This window comes from Puntigrus tetrazona, chromosome 7 (assembly GCF_018831695.1).
Source record: "Puntigrus tetrazona isolate hp1 chromosome 7, ASM1883169v1, whole genome shotgun sequence".
Lineage (NCBI taxonomy): Eukaryota > Metazoa > Chordata > Actinopteri > Cypriniformes > Cyprinidae > Puntigrus > Puntigrus tetrazona.
The window spans coordinates 22305623-22330341 of record NC_056705.1 but is presented as its reverse complement, the minus strand read 5'-3'; the positions used below and the strand labels follow the sequence as shown (position 1 = coordinate 22330341).

General features: G+C 37.5%; 1 protein-coding gene across 5 annotated transcripts in view; it reads left to right on the top strand.

Annotated features, from left to right (window-relative positions):
- Positions 1-14571, top strand: part of ambra1a (autophagy/beclin-1 regulator 1a) — a 64734-nt gene extending 50163 nt beyond the window's left edge. For 2 of the 5 annotated variants that reach the window (XM_043244687.1, XM_043244686.1), the window contains 2 exons: positions 6146-6277; positions 7827-10359. In XM_043244687.1, the coding sequence (XP_043100622.1) occupies positions 6146-6277; positions 7827-8386 (692 nt within the window). In that variant the 3' untranslated portion in view covers positions 8387-10359. Of the gene's footprint in view, positions 1-6145; positions 6278-7826; positions 10360-10451; positions 12017-14166 lie in introns of those variants that run through there. The other 3 variants (XM_043244688.1, XM_043244689.1, XM_043244690.1) reach the window with 3 other exon arrangements.
- The last annotated feature ends 10148 nt before the right edge of the window (positions 14572-24719 follow it).

Sequence of the window (24719 nt, the reverse complement as noted above, 5' to 3'; positions counted from 1 at the left end):
TAGTAGTGGGAATAGTTTCGAAGTGGCTGTGTTAATTCAGTTGGATAAAAGGATTAAAAGCGGGAGGAAAGAGGAAGGATAGGGATGAGCTATCAGTACACCAAGCACACGCGGCCCTAGCCGGTACTGCCTGAAGCGGCTTCTAAATTGATTGGCTCTAGCTTTAGCAAGAGTCAAATGAATGTACTTCTATGGAAAATTGAGCATTAAAAAAGGGCAAGAATAGAAACAGAAGAACAAGCAACTCTTTGTTGTTCGATTTCAAAGCTGAACCCTGTTAAGTGTAGTGATATTTAGGCAGAAGAGTTTTAAAACAGTGGATGAATAGAAATATAATGGTGGAACAGGAAGGAGACTATGAAGTCCCAGAGTATAAGCACAGCCTGAAGCCGTGTGAAGTTTGGTGGTTTTAACAAATCTTGGAAAGCTTTGACCTCTAAAGGAATACATCTCTAAGACTTTTTCAAAAGAGTGTATGTCCTTTGTTTAGTCTTGTGTATCTACACTTTTGACTAAAATAGAAGAAAATACAGCTCTGCTTTTATAAATTCTTCTCAAAAGTTTATTTCAAAGATTTGATGTCAATAACCTGGCAAGTTTTGGCAAAACCAGTCATTTTTTTCATCCTGAGAAGCAGTTCTGTGTCAGTTTGTTCCTTGTAAACAAGATTGGATTTCTTTGTGAACTGATTAAAATGAACCTGTGTGCTCTTTACTCCTGGGTGTTATTTTAGACTAGGTTAGAGACTTCCAGTTTATGTACAATATCAGACAATCAGTGAATGGACGAGTGCCCAAGGTCTGATGGTCTGGTAGCGTTGCGTTTAAATATATACATTTTTCTTTTCACTTAAATTGATTTGCATGTAACCTGTCCATTATACGTATAGCAGCAGGTTTCATGGCTGTGCGTGTTTTGTTTTGTGGCGTATGATTGAGGTCAGATGTTTTGCGTCTTCCCCTGCAGCACCTGTGTGTTTATGTCTCTGAGGTACTACAGGTGCCAAGAACTCGATGACTCAAAGTTTTAGGGTAGAGAAGTTCACTTCTGAGTGTCTCACCTCAAGGAAAGCCATCTTCCCACACAAACAGTGCACACTCCCTGCAGTGAGATCTGTGGGCGAGGGTTAAGTGCGCTATCGTTTTAAACTGCTGTCAGTGAATACGTTTAGGGTTAGCATTAGCATCCTCTCTGTACATTTTATGTAATGAATATGAGGAAAGCGCATGTTATATTTACTTGAGTTACACTACGAAACACAAAACAGAATGAAAAAACTAACTTAAAAAATATAATAATAGGCTTATAATAATGGTGATAAAATACAATAAAATACATATTTGTATTATAAAATACAAATATTACGAAAAAGGCATAGCTAGTATGGCTGTGGGATGGAAAAAATGTTTTCTTGTAGGATGTTTTATGTAACTTTTTTTTATGTATGTGTACTTTATGTAACATTTATTCATGATAAACTTAATACGAATGCTGTTTACATCGCGTGCAATACGGTCCGTTAGCCTCCGGTTAATATTATAATTTATATTAGAAAACAAAAAGAAATGAAGTAATAATTGTATAATCATTCATATAATTTCTTAATTCAAATTCAAATAATACGGAATCCATCTCTGATAATCCCAGGTTGCTATGGTCACGCATGTTTGTTTACACAATAAACTCGTGGCCATGAGAAAAATATTTTTCCGTCAATATAATAAGTCGCGGCCACGAGAAATGGATGTTGTTCCCTCAACTTAGCATCTCGACAAAACGATCTGGCCACAACATAATATCAAGTTCCCGTGAGTTAATATGATGTTCCTATGAATTAACATCACGTGGCCACTTCAAAACTAAGTGAACGGAAGAAGCCCTCTCCTGGTCACCGTACTGTTCTCTTCCTCTGTCTGTTCTGAATGCTGTATTCATCGTAACATGTTATCATCAGGTTGTTTATCTTATCAGGTCTACTATAATAAATATACTTTTTGGATTGAACATCGTCACTTCAGCTTCAGACAGAGAAATGAAGAATCCAGCCAGCCCCCAAAAAGAAGTCGGTTTAGAAGATGTTTAGTTAGTGTCCTGGAAATGTTTCTTTGCATTCTAGAGATGTGATCCCAGTCCTCTCCCCCTCCTCTCTCTTCATTTCCTGTAACAGACTAATGATAGATCATGCTCCACCTGAACCTGAGTTTTCTGCACCTGTCCTTTTGTTCAGAGGGGCTGAAGCTGTTGATTTCTTTGGTGTCGTAAGTACATGGATCATAGCAAGCAGTATGAAAAGTGATATGGAAGGCAATTACTGATCATATGGAAATGCTTTCCCACACTACCCCTCAAAAGGTTTGGGGTCATTAAGATTTAAAAATAAAATGTCTTTGAAAGTATGCTCTTTCACCATGGCCGAATTTATTTGGTCAAAAATACTGTAAAAACAGAAATAGTGTGAAATATTACATTTTAAAATCATTTAGATATTTTCCTATATTTTTAGAATGTAATAAAATTGTAAAAGATCATTTATTCCTGTGTTTGCAAAGCTGAATGAGCTGTTCCTTTTTTCACAATCTTTTCTATAATTCTAATATTTTGATTTGCTCAAGAAAACATACCAATTCATCTTATAATCACTATTAAAACAGTTGTGCTACTTTTTGTAATGAAATAGAAATGTAATGACGTAAACATTTTTACTTTTGATCAATTTCTTGCATCTTGCTGAAATGAAGTATTAATTTCTTACTGACCTTAGTCACTGTAACTGTAACTGTAATCTAATGGACCGACATAGAGCCTTATTCATTACAATCAGTTTTATTTTCTGTGATTTTTATTAGTGCTTAAAGTACACCACTGTTATTATCATGGTATGTTTAATATACATGTGGATGTCAAACAGTGACACAAACGTAAGAAATTAGTTGTTTTCATACGACAAGGGAACCTCAAGATCCAGGTGTGTATCATAAAACACAAACAAAAACTATTTATAGAAATGGCAAAGTACAACCATGCTTCCAATAAACAAATGGCGATAGTAAAGTCCAAGACCACTTTGACACATTAGGATTGGTGAAAACAACAGTGATCTGATGTGTAGTGTATGGACAGCATTAGCTGAATCCTACTGAATAAGAGTGTGAAGTCATTGTGGCTTTTTTTGGGTTGTGGTGAGTTGGCATTAAAATATTTCTCACCACCAAATGCCTCATCATACTTCGGTGGTCAGAGATTAGACAGACAGACGGAGGCCAGTCTCATTATCTGACATCAAGATGCTTCGACACCTTAACTCTTCTTTACAGAGGAATCAGCTTCAGCTGTCACAGGCAGAATATCAGCCAAAGGTCAGGAGAGATTTCGTAATCTCTCCTTCTCCCCGTTTTCTCTCAGTGTCCTTTCACCTTTTTAATATGCATGCATATCTATCTATGTATGTGTTTGCTATAGAAAACAGCCAATTTCCATGTGTTTGAATAGCTAGTGTTGTTGACATCCAGTGACTCATGCACCTTTAAGGGGATTTACTGTACAGTCTGTCTAAACATTCACGAGAAGCACTGTGGTCTCAGAAAAGTAAATCCTCACATTTCCATTCTGACATTGATGGGCTGTTTGTCTGATACTGAAAGCTTGCTTGGGAGAGGACTGTGCAGTATAAGTGGTGTTCGCGTTGCAAACTGGCCAACGGGAAAGCTGTATGCGAGGATGTTCCTATTACTTCTTAAAGAACACGGATGATTCTTTCTTTCTACCTCTTACTCATTCAACACACACCCACACCCGCACACTCACGATTTTGGAGGCACAACAGATGTTGGGTATTAGATAAATAATTAATATATAGCTCAAAGACTCTTCGCTCCACAGCAAAACGTGTTCCTTACAGAAGCCTGTGAGTGCAGTCATTGCAGAGAGATTACTTTCTCATTGTTCAGTCAGCACAAAACCCGCAAGGAGATGCTCCACAAGGTGCCATATAATTGTCTCGAACATGGACTGATATTGGAGTGGTCATTAGCCGTGTATGAAAATGCTGATGTAATAATATTGCTGCACACAGGGTGCCATTGAACTGCATTCAGGGCTCTGACAGATCTGTGAGTTCCCTGAATGACGTCAGTTTAAATGAGCCGGATCTCAGTGCTCTTTGGTTTTAAAGACCCTCAAGTGACTGTCTGTAAGCTGTCTGGGAGAAATAAGATTATTATTATTAATGTGTGTAAAACAACAAAACATGTTCTGTCAGAAAGTGACTGTGAAGCATCAACCCTAAAAATGAAGTGCGCAAATCGAAATGTAAAAAAATCACAATATTAACATGACACTATAGAGCATAATTATTGAAATATTGAATGAATGAAAAGAGAAGGATACAACTATGGCTGTCAATAAATTACAATCTACTATATATACTATTTATATAGGAATTTTTTTGTTTTTGAAGGAAGTCTTTTATTCTCACCAAAGCTGTATTATCAAAAAATACAGTGTAAAAAGGAATATTATTGCAATTCAAAATAATTATTTTCTAAAAGGTTAAGCATATTTGGTGTTTTAAAACCATTACCAATATTGAACAACAGTTGCACTATTTGAGGTTGTTATTGAAACAGGATTCTTTGATCATAGGGAGTTTAAAAGAGCAGCATTTATTTGATAAAGAAATCTTTTTAACATTATGAATGTTTAATGTTTAATCAAATTAATGAATCATTGCTGAATAAAAGTAGCATTTCTTCATGTTTAGTCTGACCCCAAACTTTTAAACAATAGTGTAAATTGAAATGGCAAAATAATATTTTTTTTTTTTACACAATTTTTCTCTGAAGTTGTCTGTCTAGCTCTCTTGCAACCTCCTAATTTTGAAAACTCCTTTAATAGCAAATACCATTTTCAGATCAAATATATTTTTTTTAAAGGAAATGTTGTGTCTTCCTTTTTTTTTGTATTTTGTCCTCAGTGTGCGTTAAACCCATGTGGTGATGGCAAACAAGGACCAACTGGCATTAGAGGCCTCCCACTGGCCTTAGTCACTAGTGATCCAAGAGAATTGTGTTGTGTTGGGTCCAGATGGCAGAGGTGATGTGCAGGATCTGTAATCTTGGAGAGCTGTTGTCCATGGATGGATGAACTAGCATGAGGCAGTGTGAGCATGGTGTGCACAATTTGAGGCATTTTACAGGAAGCACAATGAGCATTCATATTGGAAATTAGAGACCTTAACCATGAGTGCAGTTTGGTTCTAAAAAAGAAAAAAGCTATTCAGTCACATTAAAGATACAATAAAACAGGAAGTTGCCAGCTGAGAGGAGCTTAAATAGAAGAAGGTATTTGTTACAGCAAGTCCATTAGTCTAACCACTTTGATGGACAGAATTACGAATTATAAAATTATTTTCTTTTTCTCACATTTTGTCGATTTTCTTCTTTTAACATGGACTATGTGTTTTACAGATAAGCATACTATATGGGGAATTTTTATTTTTTTAATTTTTTAAGAACTTTCCGATGAAGTTACTTTATTAGTCGATGTAGCTGTTTTGCTCAAGGTATCAGAAAATACTGGGAAAATACCACTATGCAGAGATAAATATAATTCATCTCCATTATTCATGACCTGTGATGTTTTGTTCTGTGCCTCTAGTTGTCAAATATCTATTTTTCGACTTCTTCATCTGATAACTACATTTGGATTGTTTATGGGTTTTCAGTTAGATGGGAAAATGTAAATGTAAAGCATAAACAACCAATACAGAAAGTAATAAAAGGAGTGTAAAATATTGTACTTGCACTTCATTTTGTGGCAGTGTTAGAAAGACCGAGTACAAATGCAAAAATATAATGCAACTTATTCAAGCATTCAGAGTTTGAAGAAAGCAATCCAATATTAGTTTAGCCATAACAATGCCATTCTTCACAAAAATATGAAAACAAAAAATATAAGTGTTATTTACTCACATGCTCGAGCAATGTTTCTTTTTACTTTATCTTTTTGCCACTAACCTGTGCCAGTTTAATTATCTTTTTGCTTGTTTTTCTTCATCCCAATTGCTTATGTTGAGAATCAACTGGGGTGCTTCAAAAATAAAGAGTAAAATGCTGAAATTATCCCTCTTTATCTCATTATTTTTTAGCCGCAGACACTCTGGATTTAGAGATTCTCCCAGAGGATTCTGGGTCTGAGGTGGTACCAGAGACACCTCCCCACAGCCGACCTCAGGAAGATGAAGGATCAGATCTCACTGAACCCACCACAGACAGCACAGGTAACAAACACTTACATCACACTGATAAACAGAAAGTAACAATGTGATATTGATTTTGGTCATGGAGCTGTTCCAGTGAGGAGTCAGGATTAGGTAAACTTGAACAACATTCTTTTATTAGAATGCAGTAACATTTACATTTTGCATTAGGGCTACTATTATTTGAAAAGTAAAACAATTGTGCACACTTTGGTAACTAACCTGGTAATGGACTTCCACTTTGGCAGTTTATTTGGGACCAGAGCACGGTTCACATAATAAATTGTTCAAATGGACCTGGGAGTGCACCACTGTACCAAACCCAAGACTGAAAATGAAGCAACTCAAATTTGGGTCCGCATTTGTTCAGAAAAAGTAGAGCAACATTTGTTTTAGCCATTGACACTGTCATTAGTGTCTTTACACAGGGAGAGTGCAGTGTAATTGTGCAGCATGAGCGCAATCAGAGCAACAAGTGAATGGTTTGCAATCATCTGTCTTCACAAAAGAGACCGTTTGCAAATAGCAGGAAGCCACCTTCGTGCAAAATAGCTCTCAAAAATGTTATATATAAATGTTAGGTTAGATTATATATATATATTAGTATGTGATGGCTGTGATAACGGTGTTATGTCACTTGCTAACTGCAGCACAGTCCCTCACTTTCTAATAACTAGCTCATCACTGATCAGATTTCATTTATCACGTGTCAAGCTGACTACACAAGAAAACAAGAAAAACGGAAACTTGACAAGAAAACGGAAAAAGACAAGACAACATTTAATTGTATGTAATTATTTATCTGTTTTGCAAATAAACATTTTTAAAGCGAAGAAAAATGAGTGAAAACTCTGTCACATTAAAAGCAAGCAACTGTTTGATGCAGAAATTCAACTGATTTAAAAAGTGAAAGTAAAAAGCACATATTGCTTTTACAAGCTATTAAAAACCCAAGGAAAGCAAAGAGGCAAAACTCACACTCTGATTCATACTACAGCAAAGGTGTCCAGTGTGAAAGGGCCTTTAGATTATATATAGCACAGCACTAGTCGTTGTAGAGCGCACCATCGAACCAATGAAGAATTTGAACTATCAGTGCGTGAATTAAAACATGAAGAAACAAACCAAAGCTTGAAAGGGTTGTTGATGCTGATGCAAACAACTGAAACACGCTCTCATATTCACACTAACTGTACTTGATTCAAAGTGCCTAAACACTAGATGAGGATCAAAGAATTGAGTTTGCAGAAACCGTTGATGAATAATTTAGTTAATTGTGGTGCTTTTAATTGCACCGTACCTTCCTGTTAAATTAGGTCTGTACAACATGTGTCCAGACAGTAAGCCAGCAGTGTGACTGTTTGAAAGCCATTTGATGTATGTGACTCTCCACCGACACTGCCAAGATACAAATCTCCCAATAACACCTGCAACTCATGTTTTTTAAGCTGTCAATTTCACTTTTTCTCCTAAAGGCCAAACAGCCATTATTTTGTTCCTTCGTACTAAAGTTTATTGGTCCCCGGATTCTGGTATTTCTTGAAGAACTTAAGTTCTCTCTCTCTCTTAGGGCAGGCTGAGTATGTTTCTCGTATCCGAAGGCTAATGGCGGAGGGAGGGATGACAGCGGTTGTCCAGCGTGAGCAGAGCACCACAATGGCTTCCATGGGTAGCTTTGGCAATAACATCATCGTCAGCCACCGAATCCACCGTGGCTCTCAGACGGGAGCGGACGCACAAAGCCATTCTGGTTTGAGCCCCACCCCTGGGCCCTCCTCCGGTGCCCCTGAGACTTCGTACTCTCGTGTCCTCTCCGGCACGCTGGGGCTTCATACCGACACTGCTCAGGGCACCTCTGCAGACATAGACCTAGCACCCCTCGTAGAACAGGAAAGACTTCACACGTCCCTCCTTTCTCAGGAGTTTTCACCTGTTTTCTCATCTGCTCTAGACACAAATGGACCTTCCGCTTCCATGGAAACAGACAATGTCTTGGAGGGGGAGGAGCTTCAAGACTTTGCATCCCTTCCACCGTCTTTACTCTCATCCTCACCCTCTCTTTCTCCGGTGAACAACAGTAACTACAGCAACAGTGATAGTAGTTATCATGGAGATGAATATGGGAGGTAAAATTAGTGGGGTTTAGAGAGGATTCATTATTTGAAACCAACCGAGAAGAGAAAAGACCACATAACAGAAACTTCCAGAAATACTTGCACTCGACCCATGTGTTCCTCTCTCTTCTTGCCATCAGCGTTCATATTTCACATCCGCTCTGACACGGTCTAGTATATTATGAAAAGACAGATTTCAGACCATTCCATGTTGTACGTTAGTCGGCCTTGCTGTAGGTTCCAGTGGGGGTCTGCCTGTTGTCAATCATGATCAAAGCGTTCAGAGTAGAGCCACGTACAGAATAAGGTGTGTGAACACCAGAGAGACAGAGCACCGCTTTGCAGTCTTTTGTCTGTAGAGGAACATTTGTTCATCTTTCAAATGAAACATTTCAGATTTCATTGGGTGGTGCGAGTAGAAATGTCAAATTTCCTTGGACAGCCCAGTAGTCCAAAAAGTTACAAAACCTTTATAAACCTTAATTATTTTACTGTTGGTTAGTTTAGCGAGTCATTCCTGTTTTAGACGATGACTGGTGCATTTTAGTTCAGTTCAGTTTCGTTTTTTTAATGAAGTTGACATGACCACTCTTTATTTTTTAGGCCTTTGGAGGGATGGTGAGAAAAAGAAACGAAAGAAGACGTAGTTGTGCAAAAGTTTTATATTTTGTACTTTAAAGTTTAAATCTTTAACATTAAGGGATAAAAAAATATTGTGTCATCATTAACTCGCCCTCATGTAGTTCCAAACCTCTATGACTTTCAAATTCAAATATGTAGAGGTTTGGAGTGAAATGAAAGTCAGTAAATGATGGCATAATTTTCACCTTTGTGTGAACTATCCCTTTAAGATGTGATGTTTGTTTGCATCTTCATCATCTGTCTTCCGTGTGGCCAAGTCAGCCTCCTTTGCACTCGTTTTTACCTCAGAAGCACCTCAATTATCATACGTTTCCCCGAATGAAAAACAGTTTCTTAAAAAGGGTCTTCCCTTCCCTGTTTACAGTAAAGTGCTTCTCAACACGATTTGATAAACGTCACACTCAGAGCCTCAGCAGGGAAGCAAGCAGTGAAGTCTGACAGGTGTGTGTATGCAAGAGAGACGCTATCCCAGTTCTGTCAGCTACTGTAGATTTTCAAAGCCTATTGAAAGTTAGTCAGGCACCCGACAACAATTGTGTTGCATCCTTTTTTTTTATTTCTTATGTAGCACTCTGGTTCCTATCTGGTCTCTCAGAAAGCATTTCTGAAGTGTGTGTGTGTGTGTGTTCAGAGAGCTTGTCCGTTGAACCTCAAAGCCTGCCACTGGCTCTGTTGTTACGCCTTTTGAATTTCAGAATTTACAGCAACGTTTTGACTTCAGTTCATCCACAAACCGCCATCACAATGTCTAATCTGCTGAAGTGTACCTTACTTTGAGACGTGACCTTCGGGACTGTCTTCATGATGGGTGTTGAAGTGTCAAAACCCTGGCCGGCGGCCTGGTACAAACAGTGCTTCAGTACTGCATAGGGAACGCAGATGTTTGGAGGAATGTTTGTGACTCAATGTTTATATGAGATTTATTATTTTATTTTTTTTCAGACTTAATGCATTATGTTCTGCATTAATATGGAGAGGCTCTCTCTGCTTCTTTTGGCAAACCACTTTATCCTGAAAATGAATGTCTGGCGGTGTCTCCTGAATCTAGTCGGAGCACAAGCCGCAGCTTTGGTAAACAGTGTAACCTGCTTTAGCTCAGCTCACTGGCTTCCTACAGTAAAAACATCATTTTAGTTCTCTTTCTGCACCTGAAGAAAAACTACAGCAGCAGCTCTTCTGATGGATTATGTACTTAATATTAAGAAGTGGCTTTTTTTTGTCCTTTTTAGAAAACCATGTTATTTTAATTTTTTTTTTAAAAGGAAAAAAGGCTATAATACATTGATCTGCATTCTGGGAAACACAGTCCTTTATGTGATTTAAATGAAATAAAATTGTAACAGACAAGCTATGTGTTTGTTTGTGTGTAGAAAGCGACGAGGATTCAAATGCTCTTCTTTTTTCTAATTGTATTTTTATTATGGTCCTTTTTGTTGCAGATGACGGGAAACACATCCTACACTTTGGACTGATTCTGCTGCACTGATTGATTCTTTAAATCAAAGTCTTATGCAAATCTTGTGAGAGGTTCAGATGTTATTAGATCCACCGTGCTTAAATTATTATTCACTGTAAGCTCGTTCGGTTAGACAGTTTTCTACATGTTTAGCCTCGTTGCTCCGGAGCTGACTTCAGATCAGTGCTGACTGCTTTAGGATTATGCCTCACACGTAAGTAGATTATATTCAGATGATTCTAGAACTGTGAGTGAGATGAAGATGAGATGAATATTCACTGTGCTATGATGAAGAGGTGAACGTTCGCTATGGGAGACCATTTGAATAAAAGGGCCTGTAAAAAATGATCTGACGGTATTAATATTTTCAAGCCCGCAGAGCTTCATGCGCTATTGGATTCTGAAGGTACAGTGATGTAATTCAAGGTTGTTAATTGTTAAATCTTCTCATTGGAAATGGTTTGGAGAAATGAGGTGAATAGGAATGAGATGTATGTGTGTGAGCTGCAGCAAAAGCTACAAATATCAGCAAAGTCCTCACTCTGATGAAATGGAATAAAAAAAAGTCTGTTCTGTGGACCAGTCCTGTAATTAGGAGTTCTCTGGTTCACACAGAAGCAAGACCAGATGACAGAACTGTTATAAATATCAGGTTTGTGCCATAAAACACACAGTTATGTTTTATTTAAGGACACATGACCAGAAACGCTTCATCACGCACGCATAACTTAAAGCAACAGCCAAACTAGCTAATATGAGGCTGTACAAGCAACATGCAATAAGACATGTGAGAACTTTCTGTGCTTTAGGCTTCATTCAACTAAAACTGTGGTGGCTAATTGCTGGTGTAGATTCAAGACAGCAGAGGGCTCATTAAAAGAGAAGGGCTCCTGAGAGGATGCCTCCCGGCATTCTGCTACACGCACACATACCAAGAGGTCAAGGTTTGGCAGGTTTGACTGAGGCAGTGAGCCCCTGCTGGTAGATGCTGGAACTACATCATGATGGGGCCGAAACAGATATTTCTAAGCTGATAACTTTTCACAAGCAGCACTGTATTCAGCCTAAATATACATTTTAATTATTTTGTTTGCTTTATTTAAAAACGAGATTTAAAATATAGATTGAACAATTAATGGGTATAGAATCATGGTTTCCACAAATACAGCCTAACAAGTGTTTTCAATGCAGATGAAAAATATTTATTGAACGCCAAATCAGTGTATTATATGATTTCTGAAGTATCATGTGGCACTGAAGACTGGAGTAATAATACTTTGCCATGACGTGAATGAATTTCATTTTAAAATGAAAAATGTCTTGAATGAATTACTGTCTTCGCTGTACTTCTGATCAAATAAATGCTTGATGAGCATAACGGACAAAAAACCTTAAGCAATAATTTAATGTTTTCTTTATAGCCAAGCAAATTCCATTGAAGCAATAGCTTTCTTTAGGTATTATAGACCTCCTTGATAGAAAGACTTTGGCTGGCTAATCAGTGTCATCCTGACAGATAGAGAGAGTTTTAATGCAGCACAGAGAAATCCATTCCTGCCACGTGAAATGATGCCGATTGCTGATCTTCAAGACTGAGCGATGACAGAACGTCCCTGAAGGGCTGTGAGCCAAAGCAGCGTTCACTGTTTATATCGAGAAAGCGATTATACACTTTTCCCTAAAGGCTCTGAAAAATTCCACCTGTCTAGCAGGAAATTTGTTCACCGTTGGCCTAGCGCGTCTTATTTTCAACTTTGCTGACTCTCTGCTTTTTTTTTGCGAGTTTCTCGTCTCGAATATCAGTATTGATGCTGTGAATGAGTAAAGAGGGCTGGGATTGCAGCGAGGAAATCATAACTCACTGCGTGTTAACCTGTGAGGTTGACAGCAGCAGGCACAGACCATGAGTGATCAGAGTCCTCCCTATAAAGCTGATCTCAGTCATTTTGTGTAGAAACAAAGCACTGATACTGACATGATTACAGGCCCTGTTGAGCATTATCATCACCTACACTAGCTCTCGCTCTACACAACTGCTGTTGCATAAAGTGCTCCGCGCAGAGGCTCTGAGAGAGCTGCATCGCGGTGTAAGTGGGCACTGCGTGTGTGTGTGGTGGCATTTTTCTGAGCGCTCAAGTGCACGCATGCACAGCTAGGCTTTGTGAGAGAGTAGATTTAATGATGGGTGTTTTCTGAGAGAGAAAGGCTGTTATGCAAAGCCCCCCTTAATTGTATAATGTGGCAGATAAACAGAGTGGGCTGAGGTTAATGGGGATGACTACAGCAAAACATGCTGCTAATGATCCGGCCCATTTACTATTGCTAAAAACCCATCGGCACAGCGTGTAGCCATTATGCATGTAATTGCATAGCTATCACGTGTTTTTCTAACAGATATGGCATGTTTTGCATTTGTTTGTATCTTTCTGAAATGTTGTCGTATGTGTGTGTGTTTACAGGCTGGTTTTCCTAAACTGATCGTTTTTCAGTGTTTTTCTGCCGCTGTCAGTTATAATTTGCAGTACATCCCAGGCTAATTAAGCACTGAAACTGTACAGGAAATATCCTTACAGCATTTACTCATACATTACAGTCTATTTATAAATATTGACATTGGCCTCATTTGGTAGGAGCACAAATGACCCTGAAATTGGGTGTAATCTGAACTCATAATCATAATAGGCTTTGCTTATTATCTTACACAATGGATGGTTTTTTGGTATTTTGATCAACTCTTAATGTTCATGAGCTTTTTGTTGCATTTTGTTGGCTTTTTAGAGCAAAGTAAACTTTTTTTAACATAACGAGTAAGTAGTAAGGCAGTAAACAAAACCGTACCTTAATAAAAATATTATTCTGTAAAAGCTATAAAATAACTTTCAAACTGGTGTGTGCCGGTGAATAGCAGTATTGAATGTACCTGTAAATAGAATCAAGCCTAGATATATGTTTTATATCTTTTTTTATAGTGAGAGATGCGGTTAAAATGAAGCCGTGATTGTGTGAAATACATAAATATCTTTTTTTTCAAGGAAATAAATAAATATCAAATATTTATATGGTAGCCATCTTTCCATGTCCCTTTAACACAGTTATTGTGACTCTAGAGTTGGAAAAGCACTAAAGGAACCTCAGAATGTGATTATTCAAACCAAAGACACCCGGATATATGAAAAAGTAAAAGGTGATATGGTTATTAAAAAAATACATGCAATAGTGTTTATGAAAACCTCAATTTTGTTTATGAGGATAGAGTTCCAGATTTGAATCTTTGAATCCCTAAAGCCGGGGTACTACTTGACAGTTATGAAACATTGCTTTTGCTATATATATGTGTAGTACTGTGCAAAACTTTTAGACAACAAAGAATGCTTGTAAAAATGGAAATGTTAAACATTTATTTTCATAAATGAACAAAATGCAGTGAATGAACAAAAGAGAAACCTAAATCAAATCAATATTTGGTGTGACCACTAATTCTTCTAGGTACACTTCCTGTACATCTCATTCTTCTTTACGCTGAAGATAGTTCTTAATGGCTTTGGCTGTATGTTTGGGGTCGCCGTCCCGCTGCAGAATAAATTTGGGGCCAATCATACGCCTCCCTGATGGTATTTCATGATGGATAAGTATCTGCCTGTATTTCACAGCATTGAGAACACCATAAATCCTGACCAAATCTCCAACTTTATTTGCAGAAATGAAGCCCCAAATGTTCAAGGAACCTCCACCATGCTTCACGCTCTCCAGCCCTTTGATGAACAAACTGCATTCTACTACAGCCAAATATTTGAGTTTTGACTAATCTTTCCAGAGCACCTGCTGCCATTTTTCTGCGCACCAGTTTCTATGTTATTGTGCGTACTTGAGTCGCTTGGCCTTGTTCCCACGTCGGAGGTATATCTTTTTGGCTCCAACTCTTCCATGATGACCACTTCTGGCCAGACTTCTGGACAGTAGATGGGTGTACCTTGGTCCCACTGGTTTCTGCCAGTTCTGAGCTGATGGCACTGCTGGACATCTTCTGATTTCAAAGGGTAATAAGCTTGATGTGTCTTTCATCTGCTGCACTAATTTTGATGATCTGCTTCAGGATGAATAAAGGCTCTTCCAAGACTTTTTTCACCTTGATTCAGTTTGCTCAATTGCAGTGTTGTTCTTAAAGAAGCGTTTAAAATAAAAAAAAATAAAACAATAAGAAATCTGCCGTTTTTTTACTAACCATCTTGTCAAGAAAAACAAATATTTGACCTTCTGTCTTCAGTGCAACTTTGTTCTTTTGTTTGTTTAGTTTTTTCATAGTCAGTGGTCACCAAAACGAATTGGTGCTAATCTTATATATAATCTTCTAAAAATATTTACTTGTATGACGTGATGGTTAGTAAATTTACTAAAGTTACAATGTTTATTTTTGAGTGAACCTTTCCATTAAAGCAATTACTATAACTGGAAAAACCCCACTAGATTTAGTAAGGCTGTCACATTAAGAAACACTATATATCTATAACAGTCTCTTTTTGTTTAATCATTATTTGTAATTGTTAAAGCTAACACATGACTTTTTCAAAGAAGGCAGTTAGGAGGGATACAATCTTTGACATTATTTTGTGTGTCACATTATTGAACAAAGAAACAGTTCAATCTTTTTGTTTTTGGTTGCAAGAACTTATAAGTGCCTAAGAACTGATTGCGATGCCAAGAACCCCTCAGAGCTGTGAAGAACCGTGTTTTGCGTAGGGTTCTCTGAGCAGTAATGGTTCTAGTGAGGACCTATTGTCACCCAAAGCACCTTTTTAAGAGTGTATGTATATTTGCATAATTGTATCTTCCCCTACAGTATGCTGGAATGTTATATGCTCAACTGAAGAGCATGAAAGGGGTCGCAATTTCAGCTTTATGGCTTTTAAAAACAATTTTGGTTGCTTTTGCTTCCAGGAAGTGATTGCTATAAAAAGCCCAGCTGAAAGGATGTTTTGCATGCGCTTGTCTCTTAGACACTTAACTGTGTTCTTGTTCATCGGAAAAAGGATGTTCATCATTGCATTACGTTAGCTTAACGTTCCATTTAGATGCAACTGCTTTGTTTTTGATTAGTTTAATTATTTATCTCTCTCTCTCTCACACACACACACACATACGCTCCTCTTTCTCTTTCACATCTAATCACCTGCTCTGATACGTCTCTGTCTTTTGTTGGTGAATAATGATCCTAATACAAACACACACCTCTTAAACAGAGAACACGCTGCACTTAGATCCACTGAGAGTGTTACATAATAACTTAAATGGGTGGAAATATAAAAAGTGGAGGGAGAGCACAGAGAGAAGCAGAAGAGGGTGAGATGTAGAACTCTGTGGCTGTACACGATATCGACTTTCTCTACAATATTCAAATAAGAACACAAGCGTGTGCTTGCATGAATGCGTCCTACCGTATGTTAGTATTCCAGCAGCAGGCAGGACATGCTCATTCTCATAGTACACCAACTGCAGTCCGATCCATAGCGAAACTAATTGGGCATTAAAGTTTGGAAACGTTTTCCAAGCATGGTCACCTTCAGGCTGAAGATATATGCTATTTGTTAAAGTTTTTGGCTTTACTCATAAAACTAAACAGACTTGCTAGCTGTTATGTTTTGAGGGCAGGACAAAGTTTTCCAGTCTTTAAGTCATCTGATTTTTGTTTCATTAAGAAAAGCTTAAAAAGAGAATGCAAGCAGCGTTAAGGAGAATTTTCTTTCTCTGTTTACCATGTAAAGAGGTGAATTGTAAAGAGGCACAAACAGTAGATCTGTTACTGCAAAAAAGCTCCTTAAATAATCCAATTTAGAGAGCGAGAGAGATGTATATTGAATCAAATCTGTTTCTCTAAAAACCAATATTCCCCGACTCTCAGGCCTAATACACCTCTCTCTGAATCAAACACTAAAGTGCCACTCATGGCACATTTTAGTCGGTAGTGACTCTTTCAGTTTACGGTTTTGGTTTAGATCAACCCTTTAATGTTCATTTAGAGGGGTACTTCAAAAAGCTTTTATTACCTTGATAAACATTAACGGAAAAAGTCAGCAAGAAACTGAGAAAGAGTCATTTACTTTGTCAGCAATTCAGTTAGTTATTGCAAATCAGTTTTATTATCAGTTGTTTTATTGAGACAGGCTCTGGCTTGGGCCTGCAGCTACAATAACATGCAGAAGAAACACACCAGATACAATGAATTCAGTGTCAACTAAACCAAACTCAACGTAATCTCTTGCTCATGTAATCTAGATTCAGCAGTTCTAAAATTAACAGAGCATGACTGAACTGATGTAGGCTGAACTCAGCAGCAGAGCTATATCTCATCGGTCTATCTCATTTGAAAGCAGTGGGTGAGCATGTGAAGTGAAGCAGAATTTGTTATATGTGTCTGTGATGTATGAGCTTAATGAGCCTATCATTTGACTTGCTACAGAACTTATGGACATCTATTCCTGACTGGAACTGGTTTCTCACACCAGCATGAGTCAGTAGCTGTTCAATACATTTTCATTCTACCTGGCTTTTTGTTGTTGTTGTTGTTGTTGTTCACTAGATGGATGCATTTCACTAAACAGCCAGTGAAACAAAAAAAGAAGTTGTTAAATAAGTGGGTCTCAGTAGTGGGCCTATTAATTGCAGTAAAGGGTTTTTAGTTTGAAGAATTGTACTTTTGGTATTTTTGATGTTCTGCTTAACTTCAGTGATTTTGGTCTCTCTCTCTCTCACTTCTCCTGTCCTGCTGTACTAAGATCATCAAGCTTAGTATTCATACTGAACTAATGAGAGACCAGAGCTTATTACTGTTACTATACACACAGCGATTTAGTTGAGACATCTCTTCATGTCCACACAGGAGTGCTGGTCTGCCTCACCTCATTAACAACTCCCTCAGATCTTATTCCCTACCCTGTGGTCTGTTTGCATGAGAGAATATTCCCTTCTGAAATTATAGACTTCACAGTGAAACCATGTACGCTTCTGCAATGTCTTCTTTATGGCCTTGACTATAATGAATCAAATGTAATTTAATTCAAGTGAAATGAAAGTTAACTTCATTAAACAAACACAAGATCAAGCTGTATAGACAGAGGTAAAATCTCATTTATTGGCTTGATCTGTTTGTTCTGCTGAAAAAGAATCAGCTAAATCCGGTCTGTGCTGGTTTGCTGGTCTTAGCTGGACTACTAGCTAGAAACAGCTTAGGCCAACCAACTAGTATTTTTTTTTTCTTCAGCTTTATAATATTGAGTAAAGCCTAAGACAAATAATTGGGTCACACTATTTAAGATTATGTTTTGTTTGTTTTTTTTAGCATTTACAACTGTTATTGGACACTTACTGTTATTGGAAGTTAGATATCCTTGCAAGTTTGTGCCCATTCATTTTATAATGTGACCAAAAACATAACTGCATAAAATATGATTTTATATACTATATTTTCTACTTGCGTCTATATGTATGCATATATGAGAGAGCTCTCTCGCAGAGAAGTGAGTTTGAAAAGACAGGAAGTTTTCATTCTCTTTTCTGAATCCCACACTATCATTTCATTCCCATGCCCTCTCTCTCCTCTCATCACTCCTCCTCTCACTCCATCTCAAAGCCAGTGGAGCATGCAGTCTTTATTCTTGCACCTGAGTGAGTGGATGTGTGTGTGTGTTTCCAGAATTTTACAAGCATTGACTTAATCAGGCCAACAGTTTTTACAGAGGTCCCAAATCTCTCCACATGCCCCTTGAGCACATATTCCCCATTTTAAGGAGCACATGCATCAACACACATGTGCAATCAACCATTATCTGAACTGTCACATCGCTTATCAGACAACATGGATTTCTATTGTGCACTGTAAACCACACTTGTTTTTTTTCCACATTATCATGAGACTGTCTCCCGTTATTACAATAACCGGCCTCATTCACAACCAACTCTTCAAAATTCCAGTACCTGTCTTTTTAATACGCAACTACTAGCGTAGCGTTTGGTCTATAAATGTGGCATCATCTGTTCCTTCAGTATTGCCAATTAGAGACAGTTCCAGTTGTGCACAGTGTGATTGCATAGTACGATGTCAAAATTACAAAATTAAAAAAAGACAGATTGGCGTCAGATGTTCTGTAGTTTTGCCATATGGAAACTTTTTTTTACGTGTACATTTTTGAACTGAGTTTTACTTTGATTATAAAATGGTTGAAGGGGGAAAAAACATTTTAGATCACCCCAAGGAAGAGTTGTTGAAGTTCCCAATGTTTGAAAGCCTTACAAAAGAACTTCTAAAGACTGGGGCCTCGAACAGTGTACCATCAGACAGATAGATGACAGGTGGAAAAACATCAGAACTGCTGCTAGATGTTGTACGTGAGAGGTAACTGTAGTGGAAACCACTGCTCTCCAAAGCAATACATAATTTACCCACAGCTGTACTAAAACAACGGTTTGTGGCCAGACAAAACAGCAGCTGAACATTTAGTCAAGGGACAAAAGCATTATATTCAAAGAAAACATGAAGCTCCATATCAGTATTGTTATCATTGTTATCAGTTTTACACTTAAATGGCCACACATCTGAGTCATCGAAGGCCTAAAAGATTACATTTAAAAAAGAAGGGAACAAACAGAAGCAATCCTATAATGTCGTATAATAATAAGTGACCTCAGGCTCATTGAAATGCAGAGGTTTTCTGACGGTGTTCAAACATGCCAAAGATATACATAAATCAAAACCGAAAAGTAGGCCTCAAAATTCCTTTGCAGGTTTGATCAAAAGCTAAAAAAATTATTTGGGTAATTGCAAAAGAAGTTCATAGGGGTTCATAGGGGTATACCTTTTCTAATTAAAGGGGTCACATAATGAGGAATACATTTTTCTTTGATCTTTGGAGATAAAAGTCTTGAAGTACAATGGATTCGAAACGCAAACTTTTCTCCACAGTGTTGGTCCCTGCTGGAAGATTGTTGAAACTACACCATGACTTCATGAACAGCTACAGAGATGTAAATGTTATAATGAAATAACAAATATTAAATATTTATGTAAAAGGCAACACAGAATAGAGTATGTATCACTCATATACAGTAGATAATATGGTTCCTAATCCCTAGACAAAAATGTAATAGCTTGTGTGTAGCACCTGCAGCTCTGCATATCCTTCTGAAGGATCCCTTTGTTAGAAATGAGCAACTGATAAAAAGTGGATGTTTATAATAGAAAATGTGTAATTATTTAATGGATAAGTTTTTATTATTTTGCAACTAGATGTTATATTCTGCTGAAATATTTTATTACAAATTAAATATTTCAGAAATATTTCATTAAAAGACTTTTCTTAATCAAAATAAAATATATAAGAAAAAAAAATCACTGAGTACCTTTACAGTTGATGCTTTAGTACATTCAAAAGCACACAAGCTTCTGTAGACTTACACTTTCTTCATCAAGGTATCTGTACTATAAATCCAAAGGATTATGACCACAGGAGTGGTACTGTATACTTCATTCACCACTGATAAGATTTTCATTACTGATATTGTCTGCTGTGTACACGATATATTTTTTATGAGAAATCCCTTTTGTGCTTTAGGTGAACATTTTACATGGCTGAATGATATTGTGGTGATTTGGTGATAGCATTACAGGGAAACCGCTATTTTACCTCTTCAAATGCCGCATAAGTGGCAAAGAACGAATTAGCTTTTTTTTTTTCAGACCAACTCTGAAAAATATAGACATATATGTAAAGATGCCTCGTTAGAGGGCCGCGATACAAAAGATGTCCGCCATATTTTAGCTGATTTGACGTCATTCAGTGCCACAATCCTGCACACAACGGCTCTGGGTGAATCTACAGTACGGCCAATGCCGTCATATACACCGTACTGGAAAATGGAAACACTTTTTTTTGTATTGTATTGGTGTAGACAGTTCGAAAATGAAAAGCAAATAGAAAAGAAATTCCAGTGTCGATGCCTGTCTTTGTTGATGTGCTTTGTAGTTTTGTAAAGTGCAGACTGAATTGAATGCTAACACCTACAAAGATTTGCTCGCTCTGCTCTGCATATTTGAATGAATAAAATCAATTTTTCTTTGAACTAAGAAGTCACAAATTGCAATTTGCAGAATGATGGATTTTTTTATTATTATTATTATTATTTTTTTAATACAGTGTTAACCGCCCTGGCTCTCTTTTCTTTCCTTAAGAATTTTCATTAGCCTCAGCCAGAAAAAATTGCTTTAAATAACGTAGGTTGGAGGTGCTGGACAAACATCTAATTGATCTGCCCTCTGAACTCTGTTTGCCAGGGTGGTTTAATGTCTGTGGAAAGATTATACTGCTGAGTAGAGAGAGAGGCAAAAGCGTTTATGGTAGGTGCAGACAGACACTGACAGTGCTGACACAATCATTTAGAGCTCTGAGATCAGGTGTGGTTCTACTTATTTCTTGTGCCAGAAGGGAAGTCTCTTTCTCTGTGCCTCATCGACCATGGAGGGAACATATTGATTATGGATTTAATGACTATTGCGCTGATTAGTAAATTGATTGAACAGTCCGCAGAAATGACCCTCGAATATTCCTCCTAATCTAAAATTTATAGCCGTCATTAAGTGGATGAAAACTGTAGAATATTTGACATCGTTTGTGAAGTTCTTTTTTCCTTTCTTGAATCTCCAGACATGATCAGAACAAACATCACATGGTGCGGCAGCTCTCAGAACTAATCACTGGCTTGTTTGATGTGTCATCAAGAATCAACATTAGAATGAACTGAACTAATGAACCCTTAATGCCTGTGTGAAACTGTCCATGGACACACACACAAAACTGTGTAGCACACTTCCATTCTCAGTCCCCCACAGAGTTTGTTCTCAGATGCTCTTAGGTATCTCAAAATCCCCAAACTTAACATATTTTTTTAATACAGAGCTGGTGTGAATTATTTAGATAATTGCTAGGTATTGCTTTTAATGTTTCTCTTAAATCAACATGCTTCTACTCTAAGGAGTCCGCAGAGAGCTGGAGAAACTGTACAGGCACAGAATATTTAATTCTAAAACGTTCAAGGCTTTTGTTTTTTTTTAAGTCTCCTAAGGTGGTGAGGAATTGACTCATAAAGAAAGTGTCTAGGTACACGCTGATCAATGATAGCAATTCCGGATTCACAATGCTGTGAAAGATGAGTTTTGTTTCACAGCTTAAATTACACTTATACCATAGTTTCCATCAACACTGCTAGCAGGATAACAGTGACTTAAAAATTTACGTCTCCAATAATGTACAATTTGACTTAGAATTCTGTTGCCTTGTGTATTGTGCATGATTTGGGATTTATTTTGACCTTCTGCATGGAAATTAGGTCTAATCCAGCGGTGATTCCAGGATTTCAGGCTTAGGAGGCTTAGCACCTTATAGTGGATGTGATCTGTTGTGGTTCATCTTGCTTTAGGAGCAGTTAGCCATAATTCATGAGAAATCTTCCTTGATGAACTTTTTTTAATCAAAAAAAGGCATGTTTTTATCAGTGTGTATCAGAAATGCAGGTGTATTGATAGATAAAGATTGAACCACTGATGGCAGATGGATTATTTTGACAGTGTGTTTTGTACAGTGTTCATACAGAAAGACAATGACAGGCTGACTGATTGATTTTCCTAAACTCTTTAAGAAATTGGTTTTTAATTATAGTCGTTTTTTCTTAATATTTATTATAAACTGGATAGTTCTGGTCCCTGATGCTGACTGGTCAATAGTCATATTTTATTTTCAGTAAAACACAACTATGACTGCATTACTGAACAGCATGGCATATTGTACCTTACAGCTTATATAAAGCACCTGGGAGTCAAAACATATAGAAAAACGCATTGTCCTTTCCCCTTTTCCTATTGTTCCATTTTACTTTCCTTTGAGGTATGGCCCAATTCAAATGAGATTCTAGATGAATTTTTTTTTAAACCTGTTATGATATGGTAAATGTTTAGAATTGCAGTCTAAGCAGTAACCTAGCCTAATATGCCTCCAGTCACCCTCTTCATAGATGACTTTTCAAATGGTTATGTTCATTTAGAGTCAGTAGTATTCTTAGGAGGCCAGTGTGTTCATTACGTATTGATTTAGTTAGCTGAGGTTTTGCATTCTTCCACTAATAGACCCTTATCTTCAAAGTGGTTTTGACCTGCAGAGGATTTAAGAGAAGATTGTTCAGTAGTCCAAGATCTAACAGTCCATTTGCTGTGCATATTGACAGACTCTCTTAAGGCTTTTTTAAAGACAGCTATGCATTTCTATGTGGTTAGTGTTCAGGCATTTGTTATGAGTGCTATCTGTTTAATTAATAGAATTCTCTCTCCTTTTATATATATATATATATATATATATATATATATATATATATATATATATATAACAGAAAAAAGTGTGTATGTGACCTTTCTTGCAGGACAGGTTCTCCTGAATGTCATTGATTTTAGCGGCATAATAATCACACAGCTTTGAGCAACTGTCAGAAATGGGAGGAGAGAGAGGCAGAGGGAGAACGGATAGAGGTGAGAGAGAAGAGAAGAACGTAAAAGAATGACATTTAACTGCAAGGAGAGACAAGGACCCACTGGCATTTATTCTGATGGAGTGTTCGCTGTCTTTTTGCTCAGCTGGTTCATGTTGCCCTGTAGATTACACTGCAGTGCCAGTACAAACAGAAAGCCAACCTGCATCCCCGACACATTGCAGGGAGTAGATTGTGGATTTGGTGAAGTTACATAAACGATGAGATGTACAGAGTTTAACACTTTAAGTATTGCCCAGATGGTTTTGTCTGTCAGGGTTGCAACTTGGCTGGCAACAGGGTAGTGTTTAAAGTGTTTAAAGTGTTTACACAGCCCAAAGTCCCAGTTGTTGGTGTAATTCAGGAGCACTCTTGATTAAATCCCTGCCCACAGTTATGCTGTACCCTAAATCAAAGCAGCCCAAAAGTAACAACATCCCTTGTGTCCCGTCTCCCCATCATCTGTCCAGGCTAATGAGCAGCGACTTCGCTCTGAGTAAAGAAGAGAAGCATGAAAACACCCAAACATAAAGTCTAGCATCTTGTAGTTCTGGGACCTGAGCCATGCACATTTTGCTTTTCTTGCCTTAGGCCATTTCGCCTACAAAAACTGTCTTGCATTTGTCCTCTACCCCAAACATTTGCCCTGGGTCCTTCTATCTCCCTGAGTTTGTTTACTGTGCTCCTCAGCTGCTTCTGCAGCAGTAGCACATAAGTCTAAATCTGATTACCGTCCACTAGACTCAACTCTATTTACAGTGATATAAATTCTGTTCATCTGTGAAGCAGCTATTGATTTGTGGGCCGTCATTCTGGCCCCTTTTTCTCCCCGCTAATCTCCCTCATTTCCCATGAAGTCTACTGCTTAAGCAGTCTGGAGACATTGGGATTTCATTTGGAGTCATGTAGAGCGATGATGCTGTAGTGTGGTTCAGTCGACAGCGGGACAGACATTATAAAGTATGAAATGCTGTGCAGGGAGTGATGAAAGATGAGAGCGAATTCACTCAAGTTGCAGCGATGCCAATCACTCAGTCTGCCCTATCCTGAAAAAGTGTTATTAAAAGTTTTTTTTGTACTACATTTTTACAAGCCTATAGTTTACACAGACTTCAGAGCCCAGTCTAATGTTTAATTTAAGCATTTTCTTGCTTTTAGAGAAGAATTTCTCAATTTCTTCACTGTCAGAAGCATAAATTGTAAATCATAAAAAATGAAGAACATCGTTCTAAATCCCGATGTCCATAAATTATGGATATTCTAATTCCATGTTTTGAAGATAAGTTGCAGTTTGCAACCTATCACAAATGCACTTAATTTCAAATTTTGAATCCATTTTAATCCAAATTTTAAATGCATACTGGATTTTCCAAAACACTGAATCAACTCTAAAAACAATGATTAATTTTGTTTTAAGACTCGTACAATAAATCGTAAAAGAAAATGAAAAAACAAGGACTACCGGAACCTCATAAATTATTTTAAGATGGGAAACAATGTCTAAGCGCTTTGCTGTAAATCGCATTATAAAAGGGTAAGACCATTAACAAGGGCTGGGAAAAACAAAATCAAGTGGGCTAGGAGACACTGAAACAAGCTCTGCTCTCACCGCAGACTACAGGAAGACTTTCCATAGCAATCTCTCTATTTCGTTCTCTCTCTCTCTCAGTGATAATGCATTCATTTGACA